At 36.5% G+C, this 23303-nt stretch overlaps 1 protein-coding gene across 1 annotated transcript in view; it reads left to right on the plus strand.

Moving 5' to 3' along the window:
- Positions 1 to 23303, plus strand: part of LOC103262333 (PH and SEC7 domain-containing protein 3) — a 268506-nt gene that overhangs the window by 25952 nt on the left and 219251 nt on the right. Inside the window, exon 6 of the mRNA XM_008059950.2 lies at positions 4186 to 4275. Coding sequence (XP_008058141.1) covers positions 4186 to 4275 — 90 coding nt within the window. The remainder of the gene's footprint in view (positions 1 to 4185; positions 4276 to 23303) is intronic.

The following is a 23303-nucleotide window of genomic DNA, read 5'->3' on the forward strand; positions in this document are numbered from 1 at the left end:
AGAAAAAAAAACAAGAAATGTGTCATGATAGTGTATTGGCAATCATTTCTTAGATATGACATCATAAATACAGGTAACAAAGCAAAAATTAGATTATATCAAACTTAAAAAAATTTTCATATCTCAAAACATAGGAGAATATAAAGACAACCTATGGGATAGGAGAAAATATTTATAATTCATATATCTGTAAGAGGTTAATATCCAGACTATGTAAAGAACTCCTACATCTCTACATCTAAAAACCAAATATTCTGATTTTTAAAGAGGCAAAGTACTTTAATAGACATTTATTTAAAGATGGTATATAAATGTTCACAAGCATATTAAAACATACTCAGTATTCTTGAAATGTAAATGAAAACCACAGTCAGGTATCACCTAATACTGTTAAGGATAGTTACTATTACAATAGTGTTAACATTAGTGTGAAACAGTACCAAACTTAAAATTGTTTAAAATTATTAAGATGGTAAAGTCTTAATACAAAGCTATGTTAATCATGAGAGTATGTAAAGTTTGACATCTAGATCACTGTAATAAAATCAGTTGTTTAAATAAATCCTTATATTTGTGATTAGTTGATTTTAAACAAGGATTTTAAAGCAATTTGATAAGGGTAAGAATAGTCTTTTCATAAACGGTGCTGTAACAACTGAAAAAGAATGAAGAAAAGAATCAAGTTGAGTTTCTACTTCCTATAAAAATGTACTCTATGGATCAAATATCTAAATGTCTACTGCAAAACTCTTAGAAAACATAGGAATAAATCTTTGTGATATTGGCTTAGGCAGTGATTTCTTAGATGTGACACAATATACACAAGTAACAAAAGAAAATATAGAAGAGTTAAGTTTCATCTGTTTAAAACTGTTTGTACTTCAAAGGACATCATCAAGAAAGTGAAAGAAAAAATTGTGAAAAGACACCCACAGAATGGGAGGAAATATTTTCAAAGTACATATCTTATATGGAGCTTATATTCAGAAGATATAAAGAAGTCTTACATCTCAACAATAAAAATAGAAATATCCCAATAAGAAAAGGGAGTAGGATTTTTTTTTAAGTTTCAAAACAAAGTTTATTAGATAAAGGAGAGAGGAAAGAAAGGGAGATGGGCCAGAATTGGGTGGCATGGGTGAGAGAAACCTCTAGAAATGGGAATAGGATTTTTTTTTTTTTTTGAGTTGGAGTCTCACTCTGTCACCCAGACTGGAGTGCAGTGGCCGCTCCCGGCCACCGCAGCCTCGCCTGCTGGGCTCCTGCAATCCTTCCGCCTCAGCCTTCCAAGTAGCCGGAATTACAGGCATGCGCTACAACGCCCGGCTGATTTTTTGATTTATTGTAGAGATGAGGTTTCGCTGCCCAGCGGGTCTTGAACCGACTCAGGTAATCCACTCACCTCAGCCTCCCAGGGAATAGGATTTTAAAAGACATTTCTCTAAAGAAGATATACAAGTGGCTAATAAGCACATGAGTAGATGCTGAGGATCATTCATTAGTCATTAGGTAAATGCAAATTAAAGCCACTGGGTACCAGTTCTTACCCATAACAATGGCTAAAATAAACAGAACACATGTTTGCGAGGTTGTAGAGAAATTGGAACCTCATACACTGCCAGTAAGAATGTAAAATGGTATAGCCAGTTTGGAAATTAGTCTGGCAGTTCCTCCAGTGAAAAAACAGAGTTAACACAGGACTCAAAAATTCCTCTCCTGAGTATACCTGGAGGGATGAAAACATGTCCACATAAAAACTTGTACATCAATATTCCTAGTAGCATTATTTACAATAGAAGTAGAAGTAGTCCAAATAGCCATCAATTTATGACGAGATCAGGAACGTTCAGGGTGGTATGGCTGTAGACAGCCATCAGTTTATGAATAGAGAAACAAAATTTGATGTAACTGTATAGTAATAGAATGTTATTTACAAATAAAAGGACATTAAATTTTCATTCATGCTACAACATGGATGAACCTTTAAAGCATTAGATAAAAGAAATTAGCCACAAAAGGTAATATGTTCTATAATTCCATTTATATGAAATGTTCTGAGAGACAAAACCATATAAATAAAATAGGTTAGTGGTTGTCAGGTGGTCTGTGGTGAGGCTGGTAGGAGAGATTTGGGGAATGATTGCTGGTGGATACAGAGTTTCTTTTGTGAGTGGTTAAATGGTCTGAATTTAGATAGTGCTGATGGTCGCATAACTTTATCAATTATACTTCAATCAATTGGTTAGTTTTTAAAAGTTATAGTGAGCTGACACTTCTCATAAACAAAATCAAGACACTCATTTTTTAAGAGAGAAATTTTATTTTCCTTCCTGTAGTCATATTTTTAGTCTGCTTTTATATAGAAGTTTATGAATAACAAAGAATTGATTTTTCAAATGTTATAAGTATTTGAATTTTCCAGATCACATATCAAGAAGTAGTTTTGGTGATTAACTGATGATTGAATTAAGTCTTCCTTTAATTTTGTTAAAAGCAAAGAGTTGGAACCTGCTGATTTGGAAAATAATTTATTCACTAGTTATTATTCATTCATTTTCTCAGATCCTAAGAACATCCAAAACAGCCTTGCCAAATTATATTGTAATGACTGTTGATTGTACTTGTTACTTTTTACCTTGAGACACCTTGACCTGATACACTTGAAAAGCTTTGGGAAAAATTCCCGAGTTATTGTCTTTTTCAATATAGTGTTATAAAACAATATTTTTCATTAAAGTTCCTTTCTGTGCTTTAAATAAATTTTAATCAAAACTTTTGAACTCCAGATTTAATTTATTTAACTTATGGGAAATATCTACCAAAGAAGTTACCTAGCAAGGCCAGTTTTCATTGCCAGACTATTTTTCCATTCTTTCCATGTACCTTCTTTGCTGATGGAAGAGACAAGTCTTTAACAACTTTAAAATATATATATTCACTGTTAATATTTAGATAGTTTCAGTGGGACAATTATTTCATTTTGTAAAACAGGAGAAGGGTAGCTGTAAAAGGGGTGGTGGGTAGCGTTTACTCTTAAGACACATGGGGTATGATCTGTGTTTTTGAAGTTGAGGTTCTCTATATGTATTCTCTTAAAACTATGACTGGACTGTGCATCCCTTTTAAAGTCACTTATTTATTTATGGAGTCGGAGGCTCACTCTGTTGCCCAAGGTAGGTTACTGTAGTGTCATGATCACAGCCCATTGCAGCGTCGATTTCTCAAGCTCAGGCAATTCTTCTGCCTCAGCTTCTTGAGTAGACTACAGGCACGTGCTGCTGCACCAGCTAATTTTTTTTATTTTTATTATATTTTTTGTAGAGATGGGTTTTCACTATATTGCCCAAGCTGGTCTCAAACTTCTGGGCTCAATCAATCCCCCCCACCCCCAGAGTGTTGGGATTACAGGTGTGAACCACTGCACCTGGCCCCTTTTAAAGTCTATATGTCCAGGAATATGCTTCTTCATTTTGAATACTGCTATTCTGCCCTACTCTTAGTCTTTTGTGAATGAATAAAATAGCCTTGAAAAGCATACATTTATTCATAAGAGTATTGTGCACAGGCATATTAATATGTTGGTACACTTTGTATTTGTACCACATTTTGCTGGGATGCCACACCTGTGCCACATCCCTCTCTTGTAATGGCATCTGGCCCTATTCAAGTTGATCTGTGAGAATTAGGGCTCAAGGAACTGGAGCAAGATAATGCTTATATTCTGGCTACTCCTGTTATTGGGAGTGATAAATACCTGTGCCTTTCACCCAGGAGTCTTATTTCCTCTGCCAGCATCTATTAGATTGTGACAGGCTAACTGGGTAGTTTGAAAGTAGGGCAAATCTCAGATTCTTCACAGTTCTTGACAGTCTGTAGGAAATACAAATAAACACATAAACAAGTTCAGCTCAGAAATTTCAGTTTTATCCATGTTTTTCATGAAAACTATATTATTTATGTAAATATAGCATAGGTTTTTCAGATTTTTTTCTATGTTAAAATAAGTGTTTGGCATAATTTTGTTATTTACATTTAATGAGAATTTTAAAAACATAAGAAGCCATGTTTTTATGCATTAAAATTGTATGTATACACGTGTATTTGTACATATATGCACGTATAGTCATGCTTTCAAAACTGTGTTCTACAAATGTCATTATGATGTATTATTTGCCTCTATTCTAGAATATTGGAAAGAAGATGACCTGCCAAGAGTTCATTGCAAATCTCCAAGGAGTAAATGAGGGTGTTGATTTTTCCAAGGATCTGCTGAAAGTAAGCATTGAACTATTGGTTTTTAATGTATGCGTACGTTTGTGTTTACCGCTGATCTCTAATCCAGAATAGGTTAAGGATCACCTAAGGATTTTGTTTTTTGCTTCTGACTTTATTGGTGGTATTTCTGTTGGACCTTGTCCCTGATGCTTCATACTGCAAAGTACTCTTAAGTTAATAATTTCTAAAAGTCCACATTGTCATCAACAATACTGAGATAATAAGTAGATTTGGAATGGTTGGTGGTACAGATAGTTAGTGGGCAGTTTTTGTGTGATTTATTTGTGTGTAGACCATCAGAACTTGAAGAAGATCACAAAGCTATCTTCACTATGGAAACAAAGCATTTAGTGTAATAGAAGATGTTCGGTCTATGTTCAGTCCCTAGTCACAGAGCCACTCAGGTTGTTTCTGGAAATAGATTAAATTAAATTCTGAGTAATTGTAGGATGCCTAAATTATTTGCACTTGGCTTTATGATTGGTAACAGTCAGCATGTTTTTCCCTATCATCAGATTGTCAGGAGACAACAAAATCAACTTCAGAATTTATACATTCTACAGCATTGTAATGAGATGTGCATTTGATCAAGTACAAAATAATGATAATGAATACGAATATTTTAGAAGTTGTAGGGTAAGATGTGTACATTGAGAATGTGATTTTACAGATTACTGTTTGATTCTAGCCTTCTTTTTAAGAAACTTAGTACACTTATAGTTTTCTTCTGAAATCATTTTCTTTACATGAATTTGCTAAGAAAGGTGATACATTTGAATCATGTTATAATGTGGATATGTAAAAATTCTTTGTTTTGTTTTATGTAACTTTATTTTTTTATTTCAAAGATGTGGGGTACAATTCAGGATTAGGTATACAAGTGGTCATCATATATGTTTTTTGTAACTTTTAATCTGTATAGAGTTCTGCCAGATTTGCAAAGAAATTATTCCATGAAAAATGAAAGAAGGAATTAAGATATGGTATTGTCACATCCTTCATCTTATTGACTTTATTAGAAGCTCATTTAAAAGTTATGAAAAAAGCAGGAAGAAAGTTTCAGTTTACTGTATAAAGAAGGTATCTTTTTAGGTTGTTTTCATATAAAGCAAGTGCTGCCATTTCTGAAGCTACAACTCCAAATAAGAGTGGGAGATAAAAGGTGCAAGATCATGACATGATAAATCCAATATGTTATGTGTACATTGAGGCCATACAACGTTAAGAAGTCTTTTTTCAGTCTGGTGATATTTGCTTGGAAAATAATGGAGTCTCTCCAAGAGAGAATTTGTGAGGCTTTTATCAACTTATGTCAGAAATGAAAATTGACAGGAAAATTTTCCTAGTGAAGCTTTTAGATTTTAGTGGTAGGCTTATAGTAACCTCCATGACTGAGGGTAATTGTGTAGATTTAGAGCATGTTTGATGGAGCTGTCTGAAAGCAAGTGTGGTTAATGTACAGTTCAGTGGCTGCCATTCACCTTAGGTAAACATATGTTCTTTGACTTTGCCAAGAATTTGCCAGATGATTTGTTGCAGTTGTGCTATTGATATTATGTTTATAAACCTCAGGGGAAAAATATGTATTATATTATTCTTTGTTTACCGTGGAAAGATAACAGTGAAATGACACTGAAAATGACAGTGGCGGTTAGCATGGAAATTGTCAAATGACATATTGATTCCCTTTCATAAGAAACCCCAGCTGCTCATCCACCCTAGATGAGCATTTTCCATTTCAGTAAGAACAGTTTTTATTGCAGATTTTAACAAGAAAAAGTCTTCTTTAAACCATTTTTGTTTCATTTTACTCTTCTGTATGCTATTCCTTTCTCCTTCCCTTTTCTCCCTCTCCTCTTCTTCTTTCTGCCTTTCTGTTTCACTGCCTTTTCCTTTCTCTTCGGCTTTCTTGCTGATTTTCTTTTTGTCTCTTCTCTTTCTCTAAGGATAGCTATCTCTAGATTTCCTGCTGAGATAAATTATTGGATGGAATACCTATTTGAATTTTTTGGGAATACGATTGCATATCTGCCACACTGATACCTATATACATATAAACAAAAAGTGTGCTATCATCTTACAGGTTTCTAAGTAACCCTGTCCTCTTTTTCTCTACCCTCCTTTATAATCCTACAAAATTACAGGCACGCATGACATTCAGTTTATTTTATAAAGTAAGAAGAAAGATGACGTTTATTAGGTTTCTTCATAGAAACATAAAGAAATTACTTGATTCAATATTTTTAAAATGCTTAAAGTTACATTGATTGAACTAAGGCTTTTACTGTTACGTGTAGATCTTATTACTTTTAGATTACTTTGGATCAAAGGTAACATTTGGATTTATGTCTGTTCAGATTTCTTTGGGCCAGAAGTAACATTTGGATTTGTGTTTATTATTCATTGTGGTTGTGTAGTTGGTAATATTTATTGAAGGCCCACTGTATGCTCACCAGGTGTTGTGAGACTAGGAGAAGATGCTGAAAACAAATGGGCACCTGTCTTCAGACATCATAGACTACTGAGGAACATGGAGGGTTCGTTCTCCCTTAAAATGGACAGTTATTCCACATTGAAGAAAAGCATGGACTGAATTCTGCTTTTTCTGAACAGAAATGGTTGAGGAAAAAAATAGATCTTAACATATTTAAATGCATGAGAAATGAGAAACTTGTAATTCAGAGAATCCAGTGAATACTTTGCTTCCAAATTTGCCTTATACTATATTGAAGGGATAGATTATATATTGAGCTCTTTTTTGTAGTTTACAGTTTCACTGCAGTTTTCATTGTTGACTCAAATAACCTAAACAGAAATTTTAGTGCTTCGGCAAATAATTTTTTCCCCACAAATTTCTTAGAGTATAAGTTGTTTATATACACACATCTGTAATAAAAGTGAAATAAGTTGGGATACCTAAAAACAACCAGTGATAGTGTATTATTTAAATTCTTCAAAGCAGAATGCTGGGAGGGAGGTATCTTTGAAGTGAGTCTTTGAACTATAGGCAGAAGACTTATTTTTTTTATTTTTTATTTTTTTATTTATTTTTTATTGAGTATACTGTTAGGATTTTATTTAGGATATTATTTCATTTCCCACCTTGTCTTTTACTCATAAACATTCTCATATGTACTCCTTACTACATCACCAAATCAAGACAGCAATTCAGTCAACAAATATGCCAAACCATCTGGTATGTATTACATATATAACAGATAAACATGAAAAAGTTGGGTGTTATCTTAAAGGTTTCTGAATAACCTTTTTCTCATGTTTCTGTAGGGTCTGCCCATTCCACGAGTTGGATGTAGTTGGCATTCAAACTATATTGGGGACAACGTAATAAAGAAGGAGAAAGGGAAAGTTCTGCCTTGGGTTCAGATCGATTTAGTAAAACATTCCTTAGACTCCAATAAATATTATAATTACTAAGGACATGAATAGAGAGGGATGATAATGAGAATTGTGGGCCAACTCTGGGTTGCAGGCTGAACTCTTTGAGAGACAACATAGTGTAGTGATTGAGATTATGGACTTGAGAGTGGTACTGGCTGGGTTCTAACACCAGGTCCTTTCTGTTCAGGTCCATAGCCAGGGGATTATGGGCTAGTTCATTTAAATGTTGTCTCTCAATCACCTCATCTGTAAAATAAGAGATATTATTACCTACCTTATCTAGTTGTTTTAATAATTGAATGGGTTAGTATATAAAGGCCCTTTAGAGTCCTAGCATGTAATAAATGCTGTATGTTAGCTATTATAACTCTGTCTTTAATATTTTATTCTTCATCTAGCCCAAAGTGGGCTGGAATGGGACTCCATCTGTTTGTGCAGGTATTTGGGCTTAAGGTGTTTTAGAGCCAAGTGGGATTAATTCCAGCAATCAAGACCTCGATCCCCCTTCTCTGCTACTTTCTAAGGACATGTATCTTCTACTCTTTGAAAGGAACCATCTGTGACTTTGACCTGAAAATGAATCTTGCTTAAGTCTATATATTTTTTTTAACCATTTTACCTTGCCAACAGTTTCTGTCTCCCGAGCCTAGCCCTCTTTCCACATTTTTATCTCTTATATGTCTTAAGAGTCTTTAGCAACTTCTATCTTTGATGCTGCAAAAGTGGAGGTACTAAGATAGATTTGCTCTTGAACTGGTTCTGGAATTTTAAAGAACTTTTGAGGAAGGAAACTAATTATTATCCTTTTGAGATTCCAAGATAATCCTGGGATATTAACAGAGATGTGAATTATTTGAAGTGATTACAAAATCCCAGGTAAAAGAATAGTTGCTAGACATCTAACTACTTTGCAGATGGAGAAACCTAGATCAGAAGGATCAGGACCAGGAATTGCTAGTATTTCAGCTTTGTCTTGGGGCAGGTTTTGTAGACTACTGACTATGTACTGAGCCTGGTGACCTCTTTCACCCAGTCTCATCTGCGTCTGATACTAACTAGTGATGTGTTGGCTCGTCATTGTGTGCATGTTTTTGAAACTCTTTATAGAACCTTTGAAAATTCATAATAGCCCAGATACAGAGTCAAACTAAGTATTTATTAGTGGATGAATGGATAATGAAAGTGCAGTATATGTGCACAGTGGGATGCTATTCATCCTTTAAAAAGAGGGAAATTCTGTGTTTGTGACAATGCCAATAAACATGGAGGACATTATACTGAGTGAGATAAGTCAGGCATAGAAAGACATACTGCACGATCTTGCTTATATATGGAACCTGCAAGATTCAAGCTAGTAGAATGAAGAGAGTAGAATGTGGCTACCACAAAACAATAAGTATATGAGGCAGTGAATATGTTAATTTGATTAATTTAATCATTCTACAATGTATACATAAAACCAAAACATTACAATTTACATTGTAAATATATATATAATTTTTTATTTGCAATCGAAACATGAATTTATTTATTTAATTTTTAATTTTAAATATGTGGGGTGCACTTCATTGTTAGGTATACAAATGCTCATTATGCAGGTATCCTTGTTGATGAGATGTGCCTCCCCCCCAGCAGTTTTCCACTACCACCAGTCCTGCCCCCACCTTCCCCTGGAAGTTTCTCACTAATGCCAATCTCTTTCTTATAGTATTATGATAGTTGTTCAAGGTCCGCTTATGAGTAAGAGCATGTGAAACTCGGTTCTTTGTTTCTGTGATAGATCACTCAGTATTATAGCCTCTAAGTCCATCCAAGTTGCTGTGCAGTTTATAATTTTGTCCATCTTTATGGCTGTGTAATATCCCATCTTGTATATATACCACATTTTTTTAATCCAGTTCTCATTCTGTGGTCAACATGGTTGGTTCCATGTTTTTTTATTGTAAGTAAAGCTGTATTAAACATGTGTGTGCAGGTATCTTTTTCATAGAGTGATTTGAATTCCTCCAGGTATATCAGTAAGGGGATTGTGGGGTCATATGGGCGGTCGATTTTTAGATCTTTTAGGAATCGCCACACTGTTTTCACAGAGGCTGTACTAGTTTACACTCCTACCAACAGTGTAGAAGTGTTCCCTTTTTGCCACATTCTTTCCAGTATCTGTTATTTTTGAGTTATTGATGATGGCTGTCCTGACTGGAGTTAGGTGGTATCTCAGTGTGGTTTTAATTTGCATTTCTTTGATGACTAGTGAGGCTGAGCATTTTTTCATGTATCTGTTGGCTGCTTGTATGTCTTCTTTTGAGAACTGTCTATTCATATCTCTTGCCCACTTTGTAATGGGGCTGTTTGTTTTTTTCTTTTCGGCACATTTGAGTTCCTTGTAGATCCTATATTTAGGCCTCTGTCAGATATACAGTTAGCAAATATTTTTTTCCTAGTCTGTGGGCTGTCTCCCCGCTCTTTCAATGGTTTCTTTGGCTTTGCAGAAGCTTGTCAGTTTGATGAGGTCCCACTTGTCTATCTTGTCTCTTATGGCATGGGCACTTGGGGTATTGATTAGGAATTGGTTGCCAGTTCCAATTCCCATAAAGGTGTCTCCTTATAGTATGAGGTTTTATGTTTAGGTCTTTGAACCATTTAGAGTTGATTTTTGTGTATGGTGATAGGCAGGGGTCTTGTTTTAATCTTATGCATGCAGTCAGCCAGTTTTCCCAGCACCATTTACTCAATAGGTTCTCCTTTCCCCAGTGGTTGATGGAGGCTTTGTCAAAGATGAGTTGGTAGAGAAATTGAGGTTTTACTTCCGGAATCTCTATCCTGTTCTATTAGTCTGTATGCCTGTTCTTGTACCAATACCAGATTGTTTTGATTATTATAACTTTATAATAAAGGTTAAAGTCTGGGAGCATGAGGCTTCCCTCTTTGTGTTTTGTTTTTTGGTGTTTTTTTTTGCTGAGGATTGTTTTGGATATTTGTGTCATTTATGTTTCCATATGAATTCCTGTATTGTTGTTTTCAGGTCTGAGAAGGATGCTGCTGGTAATTTAATGGGTATTGCATTAAATCTGTAGATAACAATGGTGACTCTTCCAACCCATGAGCATGGAATATACGTCCATTTGTTTGTGTCGTCTAGATTTCTTTGAGCAGTGTTTTGTAGTTTTCATTGAAAAGGTCTTTGACTTCTCTGGTTAGGAAGATGCCAAGGTATTTCTTTTGTGTGTGTGACTTGTGAATGGGATTGTTCTTTTTATTTGGGATTCTGTTTGTTTATTGTTGATATATAAGAATGTGACTGACTTTTGCACATTTATTTTATATGCTGAGACTTTGCCAAAGTGCTTTCACAGTACAAGGAAGTTTTTGACAGATTCTCGTGGGTTTTCTAGGTATAGAATCATGTTGTCTGCAAGGAGAGATAACTGAACTTCCTCTTTTCCTATTTGGATACTCCTGATTTCCTTCTTTTGTCTGATTGCTCTAGCTAGGACTTCCAATACTATGTTGAACAGGAGGGGTGAGAGTTGGCATTCTTGTCTTGTTTTGATTTTTCAGGGAAATGGTTCCAATTTCTGTCTGTTTAGCAGTATGTTGGCTGTGGGTTTCTCATAGATGGCTCTTACTATTTTGAGGTATGTTCCATCTATGCCTAGATGTTCAAAGGCTTTTTTTTTTAGTTGGAGTCTCACTCAGTTGTCCAGACTGGAGTGCAGTGGCCGCTCCCAGCCACCGCAGCCTCGACCTGCTGGGCTCCGTAGATCCTTCCACCTCAGCCTTCCAAGTAGCTGTAGCTGGAACTACAGGTGCACGCTACCACGCCCAGCTAATTTTTTGATTTTTTTGTAGAGATGAGGTCTCACTAAGTTGCCCAGGCGGGTCTTGAACCCATAGGCTCAGGCAATTCACTCACCTCGGCCTCCCAAAGCATGGAATTACAGGCTGAGCCACCAAGCCCAGCTCAAGGGCTTTTATCAAGAAGGGGTGCTGGATTTAACAAAAACTTTTTCCTTGTCCAATAGTATAATCAAGTGGTTTTTGTCTTTACATCTGTTTGATGTATTTAATTGTGTTTATGGTCTTGCGGATGTTGAGCCAGTCCTGCATCCTGGGGATGAAGCCTCCTTGTTCATGGTGAATGATTTTTGAGATGTGTTGTTGGATCTGGTTTGCTAGAATCTTGTTGAGAATTTTAGCATCTATGTTCATCAAGGATATTTGCCTGTAATTCTCTTTCTTTGTTGGATCTTTACCCGGTTTGGGTTTCAATTTGATGTTAACTTCATAAAATGGTTTGGGGAGAATTCCATCTTTTTTGATTACCTGGAATACTTTCAATAGGATTGGTATCAGCTCTTCTTTGTATGTTTTGTAGAATTCTGCTGGAAAGCCATCTGGTCCAGGGCTTCTTTTGTAGGTTGTTTTCTTATGACATAGTTGATTTCCTGGGTGGTTATTTATCTATTTAGGATCTTGATTTCTTCTTGTTTCAACTTGAGGATGTTGTGTGGTGTCAGAAAGTCCTCCATTTCATTTAGGTTTTTGAGTTTGTTTCCATATAGGTCTATGGTAATTTTTGATAGTCTTTTGTATTTATTCGGGGTCAGTTGTGACGTCATCTTTTGCATTTCTGATTGTGTTTATTTGGGCTTTTTTTCTCTTTTTCTTGGTCAATCTAGCTAGGGGTCCATTAATCTTGTTTATCCTTTCAAAAAAACCAGCTTTTAGTTTTATTGATTTTTTTTAAATTATATTTTTTCTATTTCCCAAATTTGGGCTTTTATTTTGGTGATCTGGATTCTTCTGCTGAAGTTAGGGTTTTGGTGGTTTTGCTTTTCAAGCTTCCTTAGTTGATTTGTTAGGCTGTTAATTTGTGGTTTTTCCATTTTCTTCATGTGTTCGAAGAGATATGAATTCCACTCTTATTATTGTTTTCATGGCATCCCAGAGATTTTGGTAAGATGTTTCTTCCTTTTCATTTGTTTCCAGGTATCTTTTAGTCTCTGTTTTGATTTCCATGTTGATCTAACAGTTGTTTAGCATCATGGTGTTTGTTTATGCTAGATTTATGGCCAAGGATGTGGTTGATCTTAGAGTACATTCTATGTGGTTTGAATAGAATGTGTATTTCATAGTTTTTGGGTAGAGTAGTCTGCGGGTATCAATTAAATCCATTTGGTCAAGTGTCACGTTGAGGTTCTATATCTGCTTGTAGACTTTTTGTCTTAACCATCTGTCTAGGGCCATGAGTGGGGTATTTAAGTCCCCAGCTATGATAGTTTTAGAGTCAAGATCTTTTTTAGTTTACTTAGAAGCTGCTTTATGAATGTTGATGCTCCTTTGTTGGGCGCATATATGTTTGGAGTAGATATTTCTTGTTGATGGATTGAACCTTTTATCATTATGTAGTGGCCTTCTGTATCTTTTAAAATTTTTGTTAGCTTAAAAGATATTCTGTCTGATATTAAGATCGTGACTTCTGCTTTCTTTTGTGTTCCATTAACCTGAAGTTTTGTTTCCCATTCTCTTACTTTGAATCTGTGAGTGTATTCTGGTGAGATGAGTCTCTTGGAGACAATATATTGTAGACGCATGATATTTTATCCAATTTGCTAGTCTATGTCTTTTCAGTGGTGTATTTGGTTCATTCACATTCAGGCTAATTATTGAGATGTGAGAGTTTATCCTTGTCATGAGGTTCTTATAGAGTTTGTTGTTGTTGCTGCTGTTTGTTTGTTTATTTGTTGTCTTTCTTTTGATTTTGGGGTTGGTTCATGTGTGTTTTCAATCTTTTTCCTGAATTCTTGTAAAGAGCGTTATCATTCTTTTTTCCTTTCTTCTGTGTTTAATACTTTCTTAAGCGTTTCTTGTAGAGCTGGTCTGGGGGCAAACTCTTAGGGATTGATTGTCTGGAAAGGATTTTAATTCTCCATCACTGATGAAACTTAGCTGAGTAGGTAATTCTTGGTTGAAATTGTTTATCTTAAGAACTTTGCATATTGAACTCTAACCTCTTGTAGCCTGAAATTTTTCTGTAAATAAGTCTGCTGTTATTCCAATTGATCTTCTCCAGTAGGTGGTTTGACCTTTCTCTCTTGCTGCCTTTAGGAATTTTTCTTTGATAACTACTTTGTATAGCCGAATTACTATGTGTCTAGGAGTTGATTTTCTCATTTGTTGTCTTGCAGGGGTTCTCTGAAGCTCTTGTGTTTGAATGATCACATCACTGCTAAGATGAGGGGAATTTTCTTGGATAATTTCATGGAATGTTTGTTCCAGGGTGGTCTCTGTCTCTCTGTTTGCCTCAGGGATTCCAATTAATCTTAGGTCCGGCCTCTTGAAATGATTGTTCATCTCTTGGAGGCTTTTTTCTTTTTAAACTTCTTTTCTATGTTTAACAGTTTGGATGTGTTCCATATTTTTGGTCCTCAAGCTCTGAGATTCTTTCTTCTGCTTAGTTATTTCTGCTTTCCATGCTTATTAGTTTGTTGTTTATTTCATTCACTGTATTCTTTATTGCTGTTATCTCAGTCATCAACTCCTTCATTCTTTCCTCACATCTGTCCTCATTTCTATTTATTCTCTCTATTAATGTTTTGATATCTGGGTTTGTGGTTTGAGACCAGTCATCCTGGGGGCTCTTCTTTGTTTGAGTTCCAGAATTTGGATTCTCAGTGATGGACCTCCTAGCAATCTGTGTGAGACTCATATTCTTCCTTTGGTTTTTCTTCATTTGTTAAGGTTTTCCTCTTTCCTTTTTTTACCTCTTCTTTAATTCTGTTGTTTAGTGATAGGGAGGATAGCTTTTTTTTCTTTTGCTCGATCTCCTATTTTTCCTTATGTAGATCCTCTAGTTTTGTTCAGTTCTGAAGCTAGACTGAGGGTGAGGTCCTGTGCTTTTTGCAGTTTTGAGATTTAATTAAGGGGGGAGCTATGATTCAGAAGCTATCTGCAGATCCCAGTATCGGCTGACAGGTGTGTGGGGCCCCTGTAACCCATTTCCCATTGCCTTGCAATCTGTCTATGTATTGGGAGTGTCTGTTTTCCCCCTGAAAGCGAAATGAGTTAAGAAAAGGGAAAAGAATGGAGAAAGGAAAGAAGATGAAAGGGAGGTGGAGAGAGAGAGAAGAAGAAGAAGAAGAGGGAAGACAGACAGGCATACCAACTAACAAGTAAACAGAGACACAAAGACATAGAGAACAAATAAGACAAAAATGTGTAGATAATCATGCAAACAAATAAAACCCTGTTGGTGTACTCTTCCCCCAAAATACCCATACATAAACAGAAAATCTAAAAAGAAAATTAAAATAATAGAAACAAAGCAAGTAGAAAAATATAAACAAAAACAGAAAGAAAGAGAGAAGGAAAAAAACCTAAAACTAAAACAAAAAACAGATAAGAAAAAAGGAAAAACTCACTCTGTGGCCATTTCTGTGACTCCAGGTTCCTTTCAGGCCTCCACCTTATGGAACTGCTCTGGTCTCCAACCCCTCCCCTCTGCTCTCAGTGCAGGCTGATATGGTTGCTCTCATCGTAGGTCAGATGCCCAATGGACTACTGTGGGAGGAGAATGGATCAGATCCAGACTCACCCTACTCATTGCTGCTGCTGTCAAGTCTCCCACTCAGATCTGACGTGTCTGTGCCTGTGCCAGTGTGGGGGAGGGTCATCTGTCTCTCCTTGTCTGATGAGAATATAGTCCTTTAGACCCATATTGGAGGCTGGGCAGAGCTGGGCAGGGCAATGCAGGTCTCTGCCCGGCTGGGGATTGAGAAGGTGGTGCCCATCGGTGTCTCATCACCAGTGTTGGAGCTTTATTCCAGATTTCCACAACCTGCCTTCTCCAGTTCCTCCTGCTTATACCTGATCTGCTGCTGCAGGTGATGGCGAGGGCCAGGTGCCATGTGGTGAGGGGTGGCTGTTCTCTGCTGCCTCCTCTCAAGAGAGTCCCCAGAACAGCAGACAATCCTGTGCGCCCAGGTCTCCAACCTCAGGGCCATGGTAGGTTGCAGTCACCTCCAAAGGAGATCCCAGGTGTATGAACCTGAGTCTCCCCTCAGGTGGACTTTCACTTACCCATCGGCATACACTCACTCATGCAGAGAGTCTTTATGGACACTTGCTTTTGGGTAGACTCTCACAGTCATCACTGTCACTCTCTTCCGTCGCCATCTTGCCTGGAAACCCAAAACACGAATTTAAAAAATGAAAATTTTCTTGAATGTTCCTCTGTCTCATGCTCAAAATATATCGCCTTGTCCTTCACCTTTCTGTTCCCTACATTTTATTTCTATTGAGTTTCATAGAAAACCTTTATTCTTGATTTTAACAAAAAAGCTGCATTTGCATCTTCAGTTCAACCTGCTTTTTCATTTTTAACTCTAGTGATTGATAATTCATTTCTCATTACCTACAGAAGGGATACAGGGACTTTGTGTGATGGCCACCAGTTATTTATTTATTTAGAGCTGAAGTTTCCATTAAAAAATATATTTACACGAAAGAAGGAAGCAAACAAAGGAAAATAAGAGAAAGGAGATACTAAAAAATGGCAAATGAATATGTAGGGTGGAAGGTCAATTATTGGCCACACAACAATTTTATTTTGAAGAGACAGACTATAGATTTTTACTATGAAACATGAAGCCCTAATTATTTTCCATCCAAGCTTTCCTATTGCCACCTCTTATTTGATACTCAGATAATGTTTTCCTTAGTATTTTTATTCCAATCATAGTTACATTTTTACGTTTGTTTTTGAGCAGCAATTGAATTCAGTATGTACCAAGGGGAAGTAGAAAAAGAATTAACTGAAATGATCTCGTCCTTAGGAATTTTTATATCATTTTATTGATGGAGAGAATAGAAACAACAACAAAAATATCAAACCTTTCAGAATGCTTGTGATATAGCTAAACTGTATAACATACCGCTTCCTAAATGTGCCTAAATACACAAATAGCTATAAGAATAGTTCCCATTAGAAAGCACTGTCACTGGCAATCATTAAGAAACTAGGCAAATAAATCTTACTTGGGCGAATCAATAATATGACACCTCTTAGGTTATTGCTTACTATTAGATGTTTGACTTTTTAGAATATTTTCTAAAGATTGAATTTTTTGATAGAAATTACTTGTTTCTATCTCCTTTACTTGTGAATTTATAAATTTTGAAATTAGCGTGTCCTTTAGGGGAAGATCAAAAGATTTTTACTTGGTTAGATTTGTAGTTAATGATGGGGAGAGAGAGAGAGGAGAGTGTATGAGGTTGTGGGTTGGGAGGGATAGGGCAGTTCAATTGAAAGGATGTAAATCTGTATGCTTGGCCCAGCAGGATTCACATGCTTCATTCCATTAATATGAAAACAACGGAATTAAATTGTTTCATGTTCTATTGGTTAGAATCCCACTAAAATTCTTATTCAAATATGTTTGTTTTCTCTTGCTTTCTCAAGGGACAGAATTTAGGCAAGATTCTCTTAAAAGAAATTTCCAAGAATATATAAGCTACCTCCATCCAGTCCTTAACATATCCTGTTGACTGAAAGCATATATATATCTTAAATGTTTTAAGTGTAATTTTCTCATTTGGTATTCTTGGGGGAAAATTAATTTGTGAAAATGATGGAAAAATTAGTCAGGAAGCTGGTATTTAAACAGACTCAAAAGGTCACAAAGAAAAACACATTTTTAAATAAAGATTAATGCATCTTGTTGGACAAGGGGGAAGCATAATGCAGCTTCATAGCCATTAGACTTTTTAATCAGTTACTGCTACATATAAGGGTAAACAACAACAAAATCAATCAGTCATTAACGATTTAGACATAAACAGGTTTTTTTACAAGTTCTGACTCCAAGAAGGACCTGTTTATATAGAGGGACAACAAGAGCTGTAAGGATTCTTCTGAAAAAGAGAATAAAGGTAGCCAAACGCACTTGATGAGCTCCTTCTGCCCCTCTGATTTGACCCTTTCAGCATTGGAAATTTAATACTGACAATTGCCCTACTTTTCTCTATTTTCTATCAAGAGGCTGACCTTAAGCTGCATGAAGTCTTTTCTTTTTCCTTCTTCTACCTCCATTTTTGCCCTCTCCTCTTTTATCTTTGCTTCTGTGATTATCATTGAGTACAAGTATATCCAGGGAAATTAGAATAAGATCAGATTTTATTAATGTCAGTAATAATGTCAGTAATGTCAGTTTGTGGTATTATACAGTAGTTTGTGATATTATACAGTTAGTTACCTCGGAGGAAAATGAGTAAATGGTGCAAGAACTCTATTATTTCTTACAACTGCAGGTAAATCTACAAATATCTCAATAAAACTTTCAGTGACAGAAATATTAACAGGTCTACTTTAAAAAAAAAATAAACAAATTAGGCAATTTCTTTTTATTCAGCCAGAGGGGCATTCATCATAATTAGCTTATTAATTTAATTAATTAAATTTTACTCCTCTTGGTCATTCTTTCAGAAAGAACTGAATATCATGACCAGCAGCTCAGATACAACTATGTCACAGTGTTCAAAACAATGGGAATTATTTTGAAGAATTAAAGCTGGAAAGTAGCATGAACCTATTTTTATTACTTTTACTGGGTATGTTCAGGAGAATTGTTCAGAGGATGTAGGAGTACAAGTGGAAAAGTAGTAAAGTTGCCGTTGTCCATGTGAGAAGGAGTGGTGGCACAGATATAGGTGGTGACAGTATTGCGGGAACTATATTAAGTAATGGCTTACTTTGAGCTTATTATTAGAGTTTCTGTTGCTAGACAGTTTTTCTCAATTGCCCTCTGTCCCTTCCTATTTCACTTGTGATCTAACCTGAATGAAGCAGAAGAGAAACAAAAAGTAAGAAAGTCTGAACCGTTTTCTTTCCAGGTAATGTTTGTTTGGTCTGCTAGGCTGAGCATATTGGAAGGCTTCATGGCAGTGTGAGATGCGTAGTGTCAAATCTGGAAAGCAAGCCCAGTGTTTTACTCTGGTCAGGCAACTTAGCTCTTTTCAGTTTTCTCATGTATAACATGGGACAATAATACCTTCTTCTGAGAGTGGTTATGAAGATTAAATAAGATGAAGTGTGTTAAGCAGTAGCATCGTGTCTATGTCGAATGCACTAGTCTTTATAACTGACTTGTGGAAATTACTGGACTCTAAGCCTGTCTCAGTGCTGCTACTGATTAGTGATGGAGCCTCAGGGAGATCATTTCATGTTGTGCCTTAGTTTTCTCATTTGTAAAATAAAATATTTGGCTTGTTGCCCATAGTTTTCAGTTTAGGCTTCTGGGGACCCTGTGACGAGTGCTTACCCCTCCCTGTCACCACTCCCCTCCTGGACCAGGACTGCTTGTTCTGTTTCTCTTTTGTGTTCAGACTTCTTCACGTGTTTATCTTTTGAGCAAAACGTTGTGAGGTAAAAAAGCAGTTGAAGAAACTCTACAGGAGATCTTTAAGGATCATTTCAATCCAAGTGCTGGGAGTGGATTTTTTCTTTGTAAACCCAAATCACATCTCTTAAGTTTTGGCTTTAATATTGTATTTACTGATTTAGACAAAGAAGTATATACCTTATAAGGAAGCTAGTGAATGTCCAGATTTAAATCCAAGAGAATTGCTTTTGTCGTAGCAGATCAATAAAAAAGAATATTCCTAAAGGACTACATAAGGAAGAAGCAGGCCTGGGTCTGAAAAAGGTCTGAACTTTTTATAAATGAAAAAGCTGAAGTGAATCCTCAAAAATACTTGATCTGAGTTATATTTGGAGTATATAGTTGAAAATAGGAACTTATGGGTGGTATTTTAGTGTAGCTTAAAAAAAGAGCATCAACTGTTGCCTGGAGTAGGTGAGCTCTCTCTAAGAGAAGGTCATGGAAACCTGGTAGCAACAGTATCTATGGAGGAAAGGGTCTTGGATGCTTATCCTAGTGTAAGCAGCTTTTTTTAAAGAGGAAAAGCTATGTTTGCAAGCTTTGTAAGAGAAAAGCTTTAAAGGTTCTGGTTTAAAATATGGAATATTGCTGCTTTTTTCCCAGTAAAGTAAATCAAGCTGAATTATGATAGAAAGTTTGTGGTGTGTTCCTGCTTCTGCTTTTCCTGTGGAGGTCTGAAAGTATGCTATTCCTTTCAGTCATGTGATTATCCTGGGCAGAATAATGATGCTGCTTTTGCTGTGGTTCATACCTTGAATGAAAAATAGTGATGATAATGAGGATAATACTTTAAAGTAGCTGAAGATCTACAAATCATGTTCATGCTTTAAAATATATATATTTTACTGAAAAGAAGTCTGCTAGAACGTTTTAACAGAACAGATGCTGCTTAAAGAGTACAAACAGATTTTTAACCACAAAAAAAAAAAAAGGAAAAAAGTTTGAGTGGGGGTGGTAGTAATTGTTAAGTGTACTGTAATAGAATAGTAATGATTCCCAGACAGATCTTATTTTTAATTTGGTCATGAAGAAATGCTGCAGAATTTCATATTCAGATGCATCCATAGAATTTTGAATATTTGTATGTTTAGAGCATTTTAAAAATGTCATAACACAATCCATCAGCATTGCTACTCTTGTCATTCCAACATGAACATGTATTATTCATCTGAATTTAATTGGTCACGTTGTGAATTTAAGCCATCTTCTTTTTGCCCGCGATATATCACTAGGGGACTGGGAACACTCCTTGAGAATGATGCACTTCTTTCAACAGGCCTGCAATCCAAGGGCAAGCGGACTGTCATAGCAAATATTCTGTTCTAAACATGATGTTTACCTATATATTAAGGATACAGAGAAGCATATTTTATTTTAAAGGCATTTGTAGCTGTGTAGTAAAAAAAGGCATTTGTAGCTATACAGTAAAAAATAAAAAAAAATCCCATGAAGGAAAACAGTTTGTTTTGTGGTTGCAGTAATGTTTCACTTTTGTAAGAAGGCCAATTATTTTTTAAAAAACTCAAAGTTGAAAAAAAAATCAAAAATCAAAAAACCCCGAAAACCTCTGAACAGCCAGAATAAATGAATGTCGCAGTCTGGGTAACTGACCTCACAGGTTTTACTCAGACCCTCATTTAGATCCTATTTTTATTAATAACTGCAATTAATTATTACTTCAAAATTTTTGGCCTGATCCTCTTCCCGGGTATATCATAAGCAAATGGACACGTAGACACAGGCTGATACCAAGGGTAAACAACTGCTAAGGTCTGTGGACTGGCTGGGCACTTGCTGCTAACCATCTTTAAGCCAGCTCTTCATTGGCAAGATAATAGCCACGCCCAATTAGTTTTTCTAAGACTAATTTAGTAGGACACGAACATTGAGATTACTACTTAAATTTTTAAGTTTAAATTATTTTGTGTAAACAATTATTTCCTCAGTTTGGCCATGAATTAGAAGGATAAAATTTGAGAGTGCTGTCAGTGAGGTACAGGGTGGATAGCAAGAAGTGATTTGATAGTGAGTTAAAGAGAAAATGAAACCTTCAAGGGCACTAGGTCTTCAAATGGAAAAGCTGGAGCTGCTTTGAAAAGAGGCAAGCAAATCTGTGTAGTCCGTAATTTCTCAGAGAATAGCTGTGTTGCAGAACAGCAAAGTAATGACTATACTTAATGAGTCATCAAAAATGTTACATTATGTTTACTTAGTTTGATTAAGAAGACAGAGTGTGTGAAATAGATTTGGAAAGATTGCCAGCAAAACTATTTTATAAAGATTTTGGCATTTAAAGAAATTAGCTTCAATCAGAAAATTCACTAACAGCATAATTCATTTCTCTATCCAAAGTCATTCTTGAACCTTTGTTTTCTGTCAATGTTGGATTCTTATTGTTATTTTTAATATTTTATTTTAGTTGGTTTTATTTATTTAATTTTTGAGTCAGGGTCTCACTCTGTTGCCCAGGCTAGAGTACAGTGGCATGATCATGGCTCACTGCAGTCTCAACCTCCTGGGCTCAGGTGATCCTTTCACCTCAGCCTCCCAAGTAGCTACAGGTCTGTACCACCACACCTGACTAATTTTGTGATTTTTTTTTCCCCCCAGAGACAAGGTCTTGCTATGTTGTCCAGGCTGGTCTTAAACTCCTGAGCTCAAGCAATATTCCCACCCGGGCCTCCTAAAGTGTTGAGATTACAAGCTTGAGCCACCATGATCAGCCTGTTTTATTTGTTTTTGTTTGTTTGGAGATGGGGTCTTGCTGCGTTGCCCAGGCTAGAGTGCAGTGGCATAATCATAGTTCACTGTAACCTCAAACTCCTGGCTTAAGCCATCCTTCCACCTCAGTCTCCCAAATAGCTGGGATTACTAGCGCAAGGCACCACACCTGACTACTTAGTCAAAAAAAACAAGAAACATTCTTAGAGTTTCCCTTTGTTGGTCTCAAACTCCTGGGCTCAAGTAATTCTCTTACCTCAGCCTCTGAAGTGCTGGGATTATAGGCATGAACCACTGTGCCTGCCTATTTAAGTTGGTTTCATTTGTTTGTTTGTTTAGAGACAGGGTCTAGCTGTGTCACCCAGGCTGGAGTGAGTGTACAATCATAGCTCACCATAACCTTGAAATCCTGGGCATTCAGCAGTCCTCCTGCCTCAGCCACATTAAAGAATCCTCCCGCCTCAGCCTCCTGAATAGCTGGGATGTGAGCCACCAACCCTTACTCAGTTTTGATTGTTTTAGCGTCTACCTTTCCCTTAAACTTTCCTTATATAGCAGCACAGTTTTGTACTGAAGTGTTTTCTCAGAAAAACCAGAAACCATATTTATCCGCGTTTGCAAGGAAGTATTTTCTGGGAGATGCAGATACATGAACCTTCCTCTTCACAATGTACCATCCGGACAAATGGAAACATACATTCTTTTTTGTTTTTGAGTTGGAGTCTCACTCTGTCACCCAGGCTGGAGTGCAGTGGCCGCTCCCGGACACCGCAGCCTCGACCCTCTGGGCTCCGGCGATCCTTCCACCTCAGCCTTCCAGGTAGCTGGAACTACAGGCGCGCGCTACCACGCCCGGCTAATTTTTGATTTACTGTAGAGAAGAGGTCTCGCCAAGTTGCCCAGGTGGGTCTGGAACCCGTGGGCTCAGGCAATCCACTCACCTCAGCCTCCCAAAGGCGCGGGATTACAGGCTGAGCCACTGAGCCTGGCTGGAAACATACATTCTTGTAGTTCAGCCCCATCAACCCCCCAGACTATCTGTTGAGAAGAATTCCGATAACTTCACACTTTTCCCATAACAATGAACTACCCTGTTCATTTGGACACCACTGCCATTTGAAAAAGACCACGAAGGAAAGTCACTACATGCTCTGGGGCAAGTCATTCCACCATGAGGTTACTTAATTTTATGGACAATCAGAAGCGATTATTCTTTGTAATACAAAATAGGTAAATTGTTGCCCTTTCCCTGCCTTATTTCCTTTCTCTTTCTTTTATTCCCAGAAACATAAACGAAAGGTAAATATGTGTACCCCAAATTTATATCTTGAAGTATTATTTTCATTTCAGAATGCTAGTTATATGTTCTATACTTAGGCAAAAAAGAAATCTTTGAAAAGAGTTACGGATTTTGAGAGCATATTGATTAGATGATGCTGTTGCTTATTCCTTGTGTCTGGCCTCCTCCCT

The sequence above is a fragment of the Carlito syrichta genome, unplaced genomic scaffold, assembly GCF_000164805.1.
Source record: "Carlito syrichta isolate Samal-C Ts95f unplaced genomic scaffold, Tarsius_syrichta-2.0.1 Scaffold304454, whole genome shotgun sequence".
Classification (NCBI taxonomy): Eukaryota; Metazoa; Chordata; class Mammalia; order Primates; family Tarsiidae; genus Carlito; species Carlito syrichta.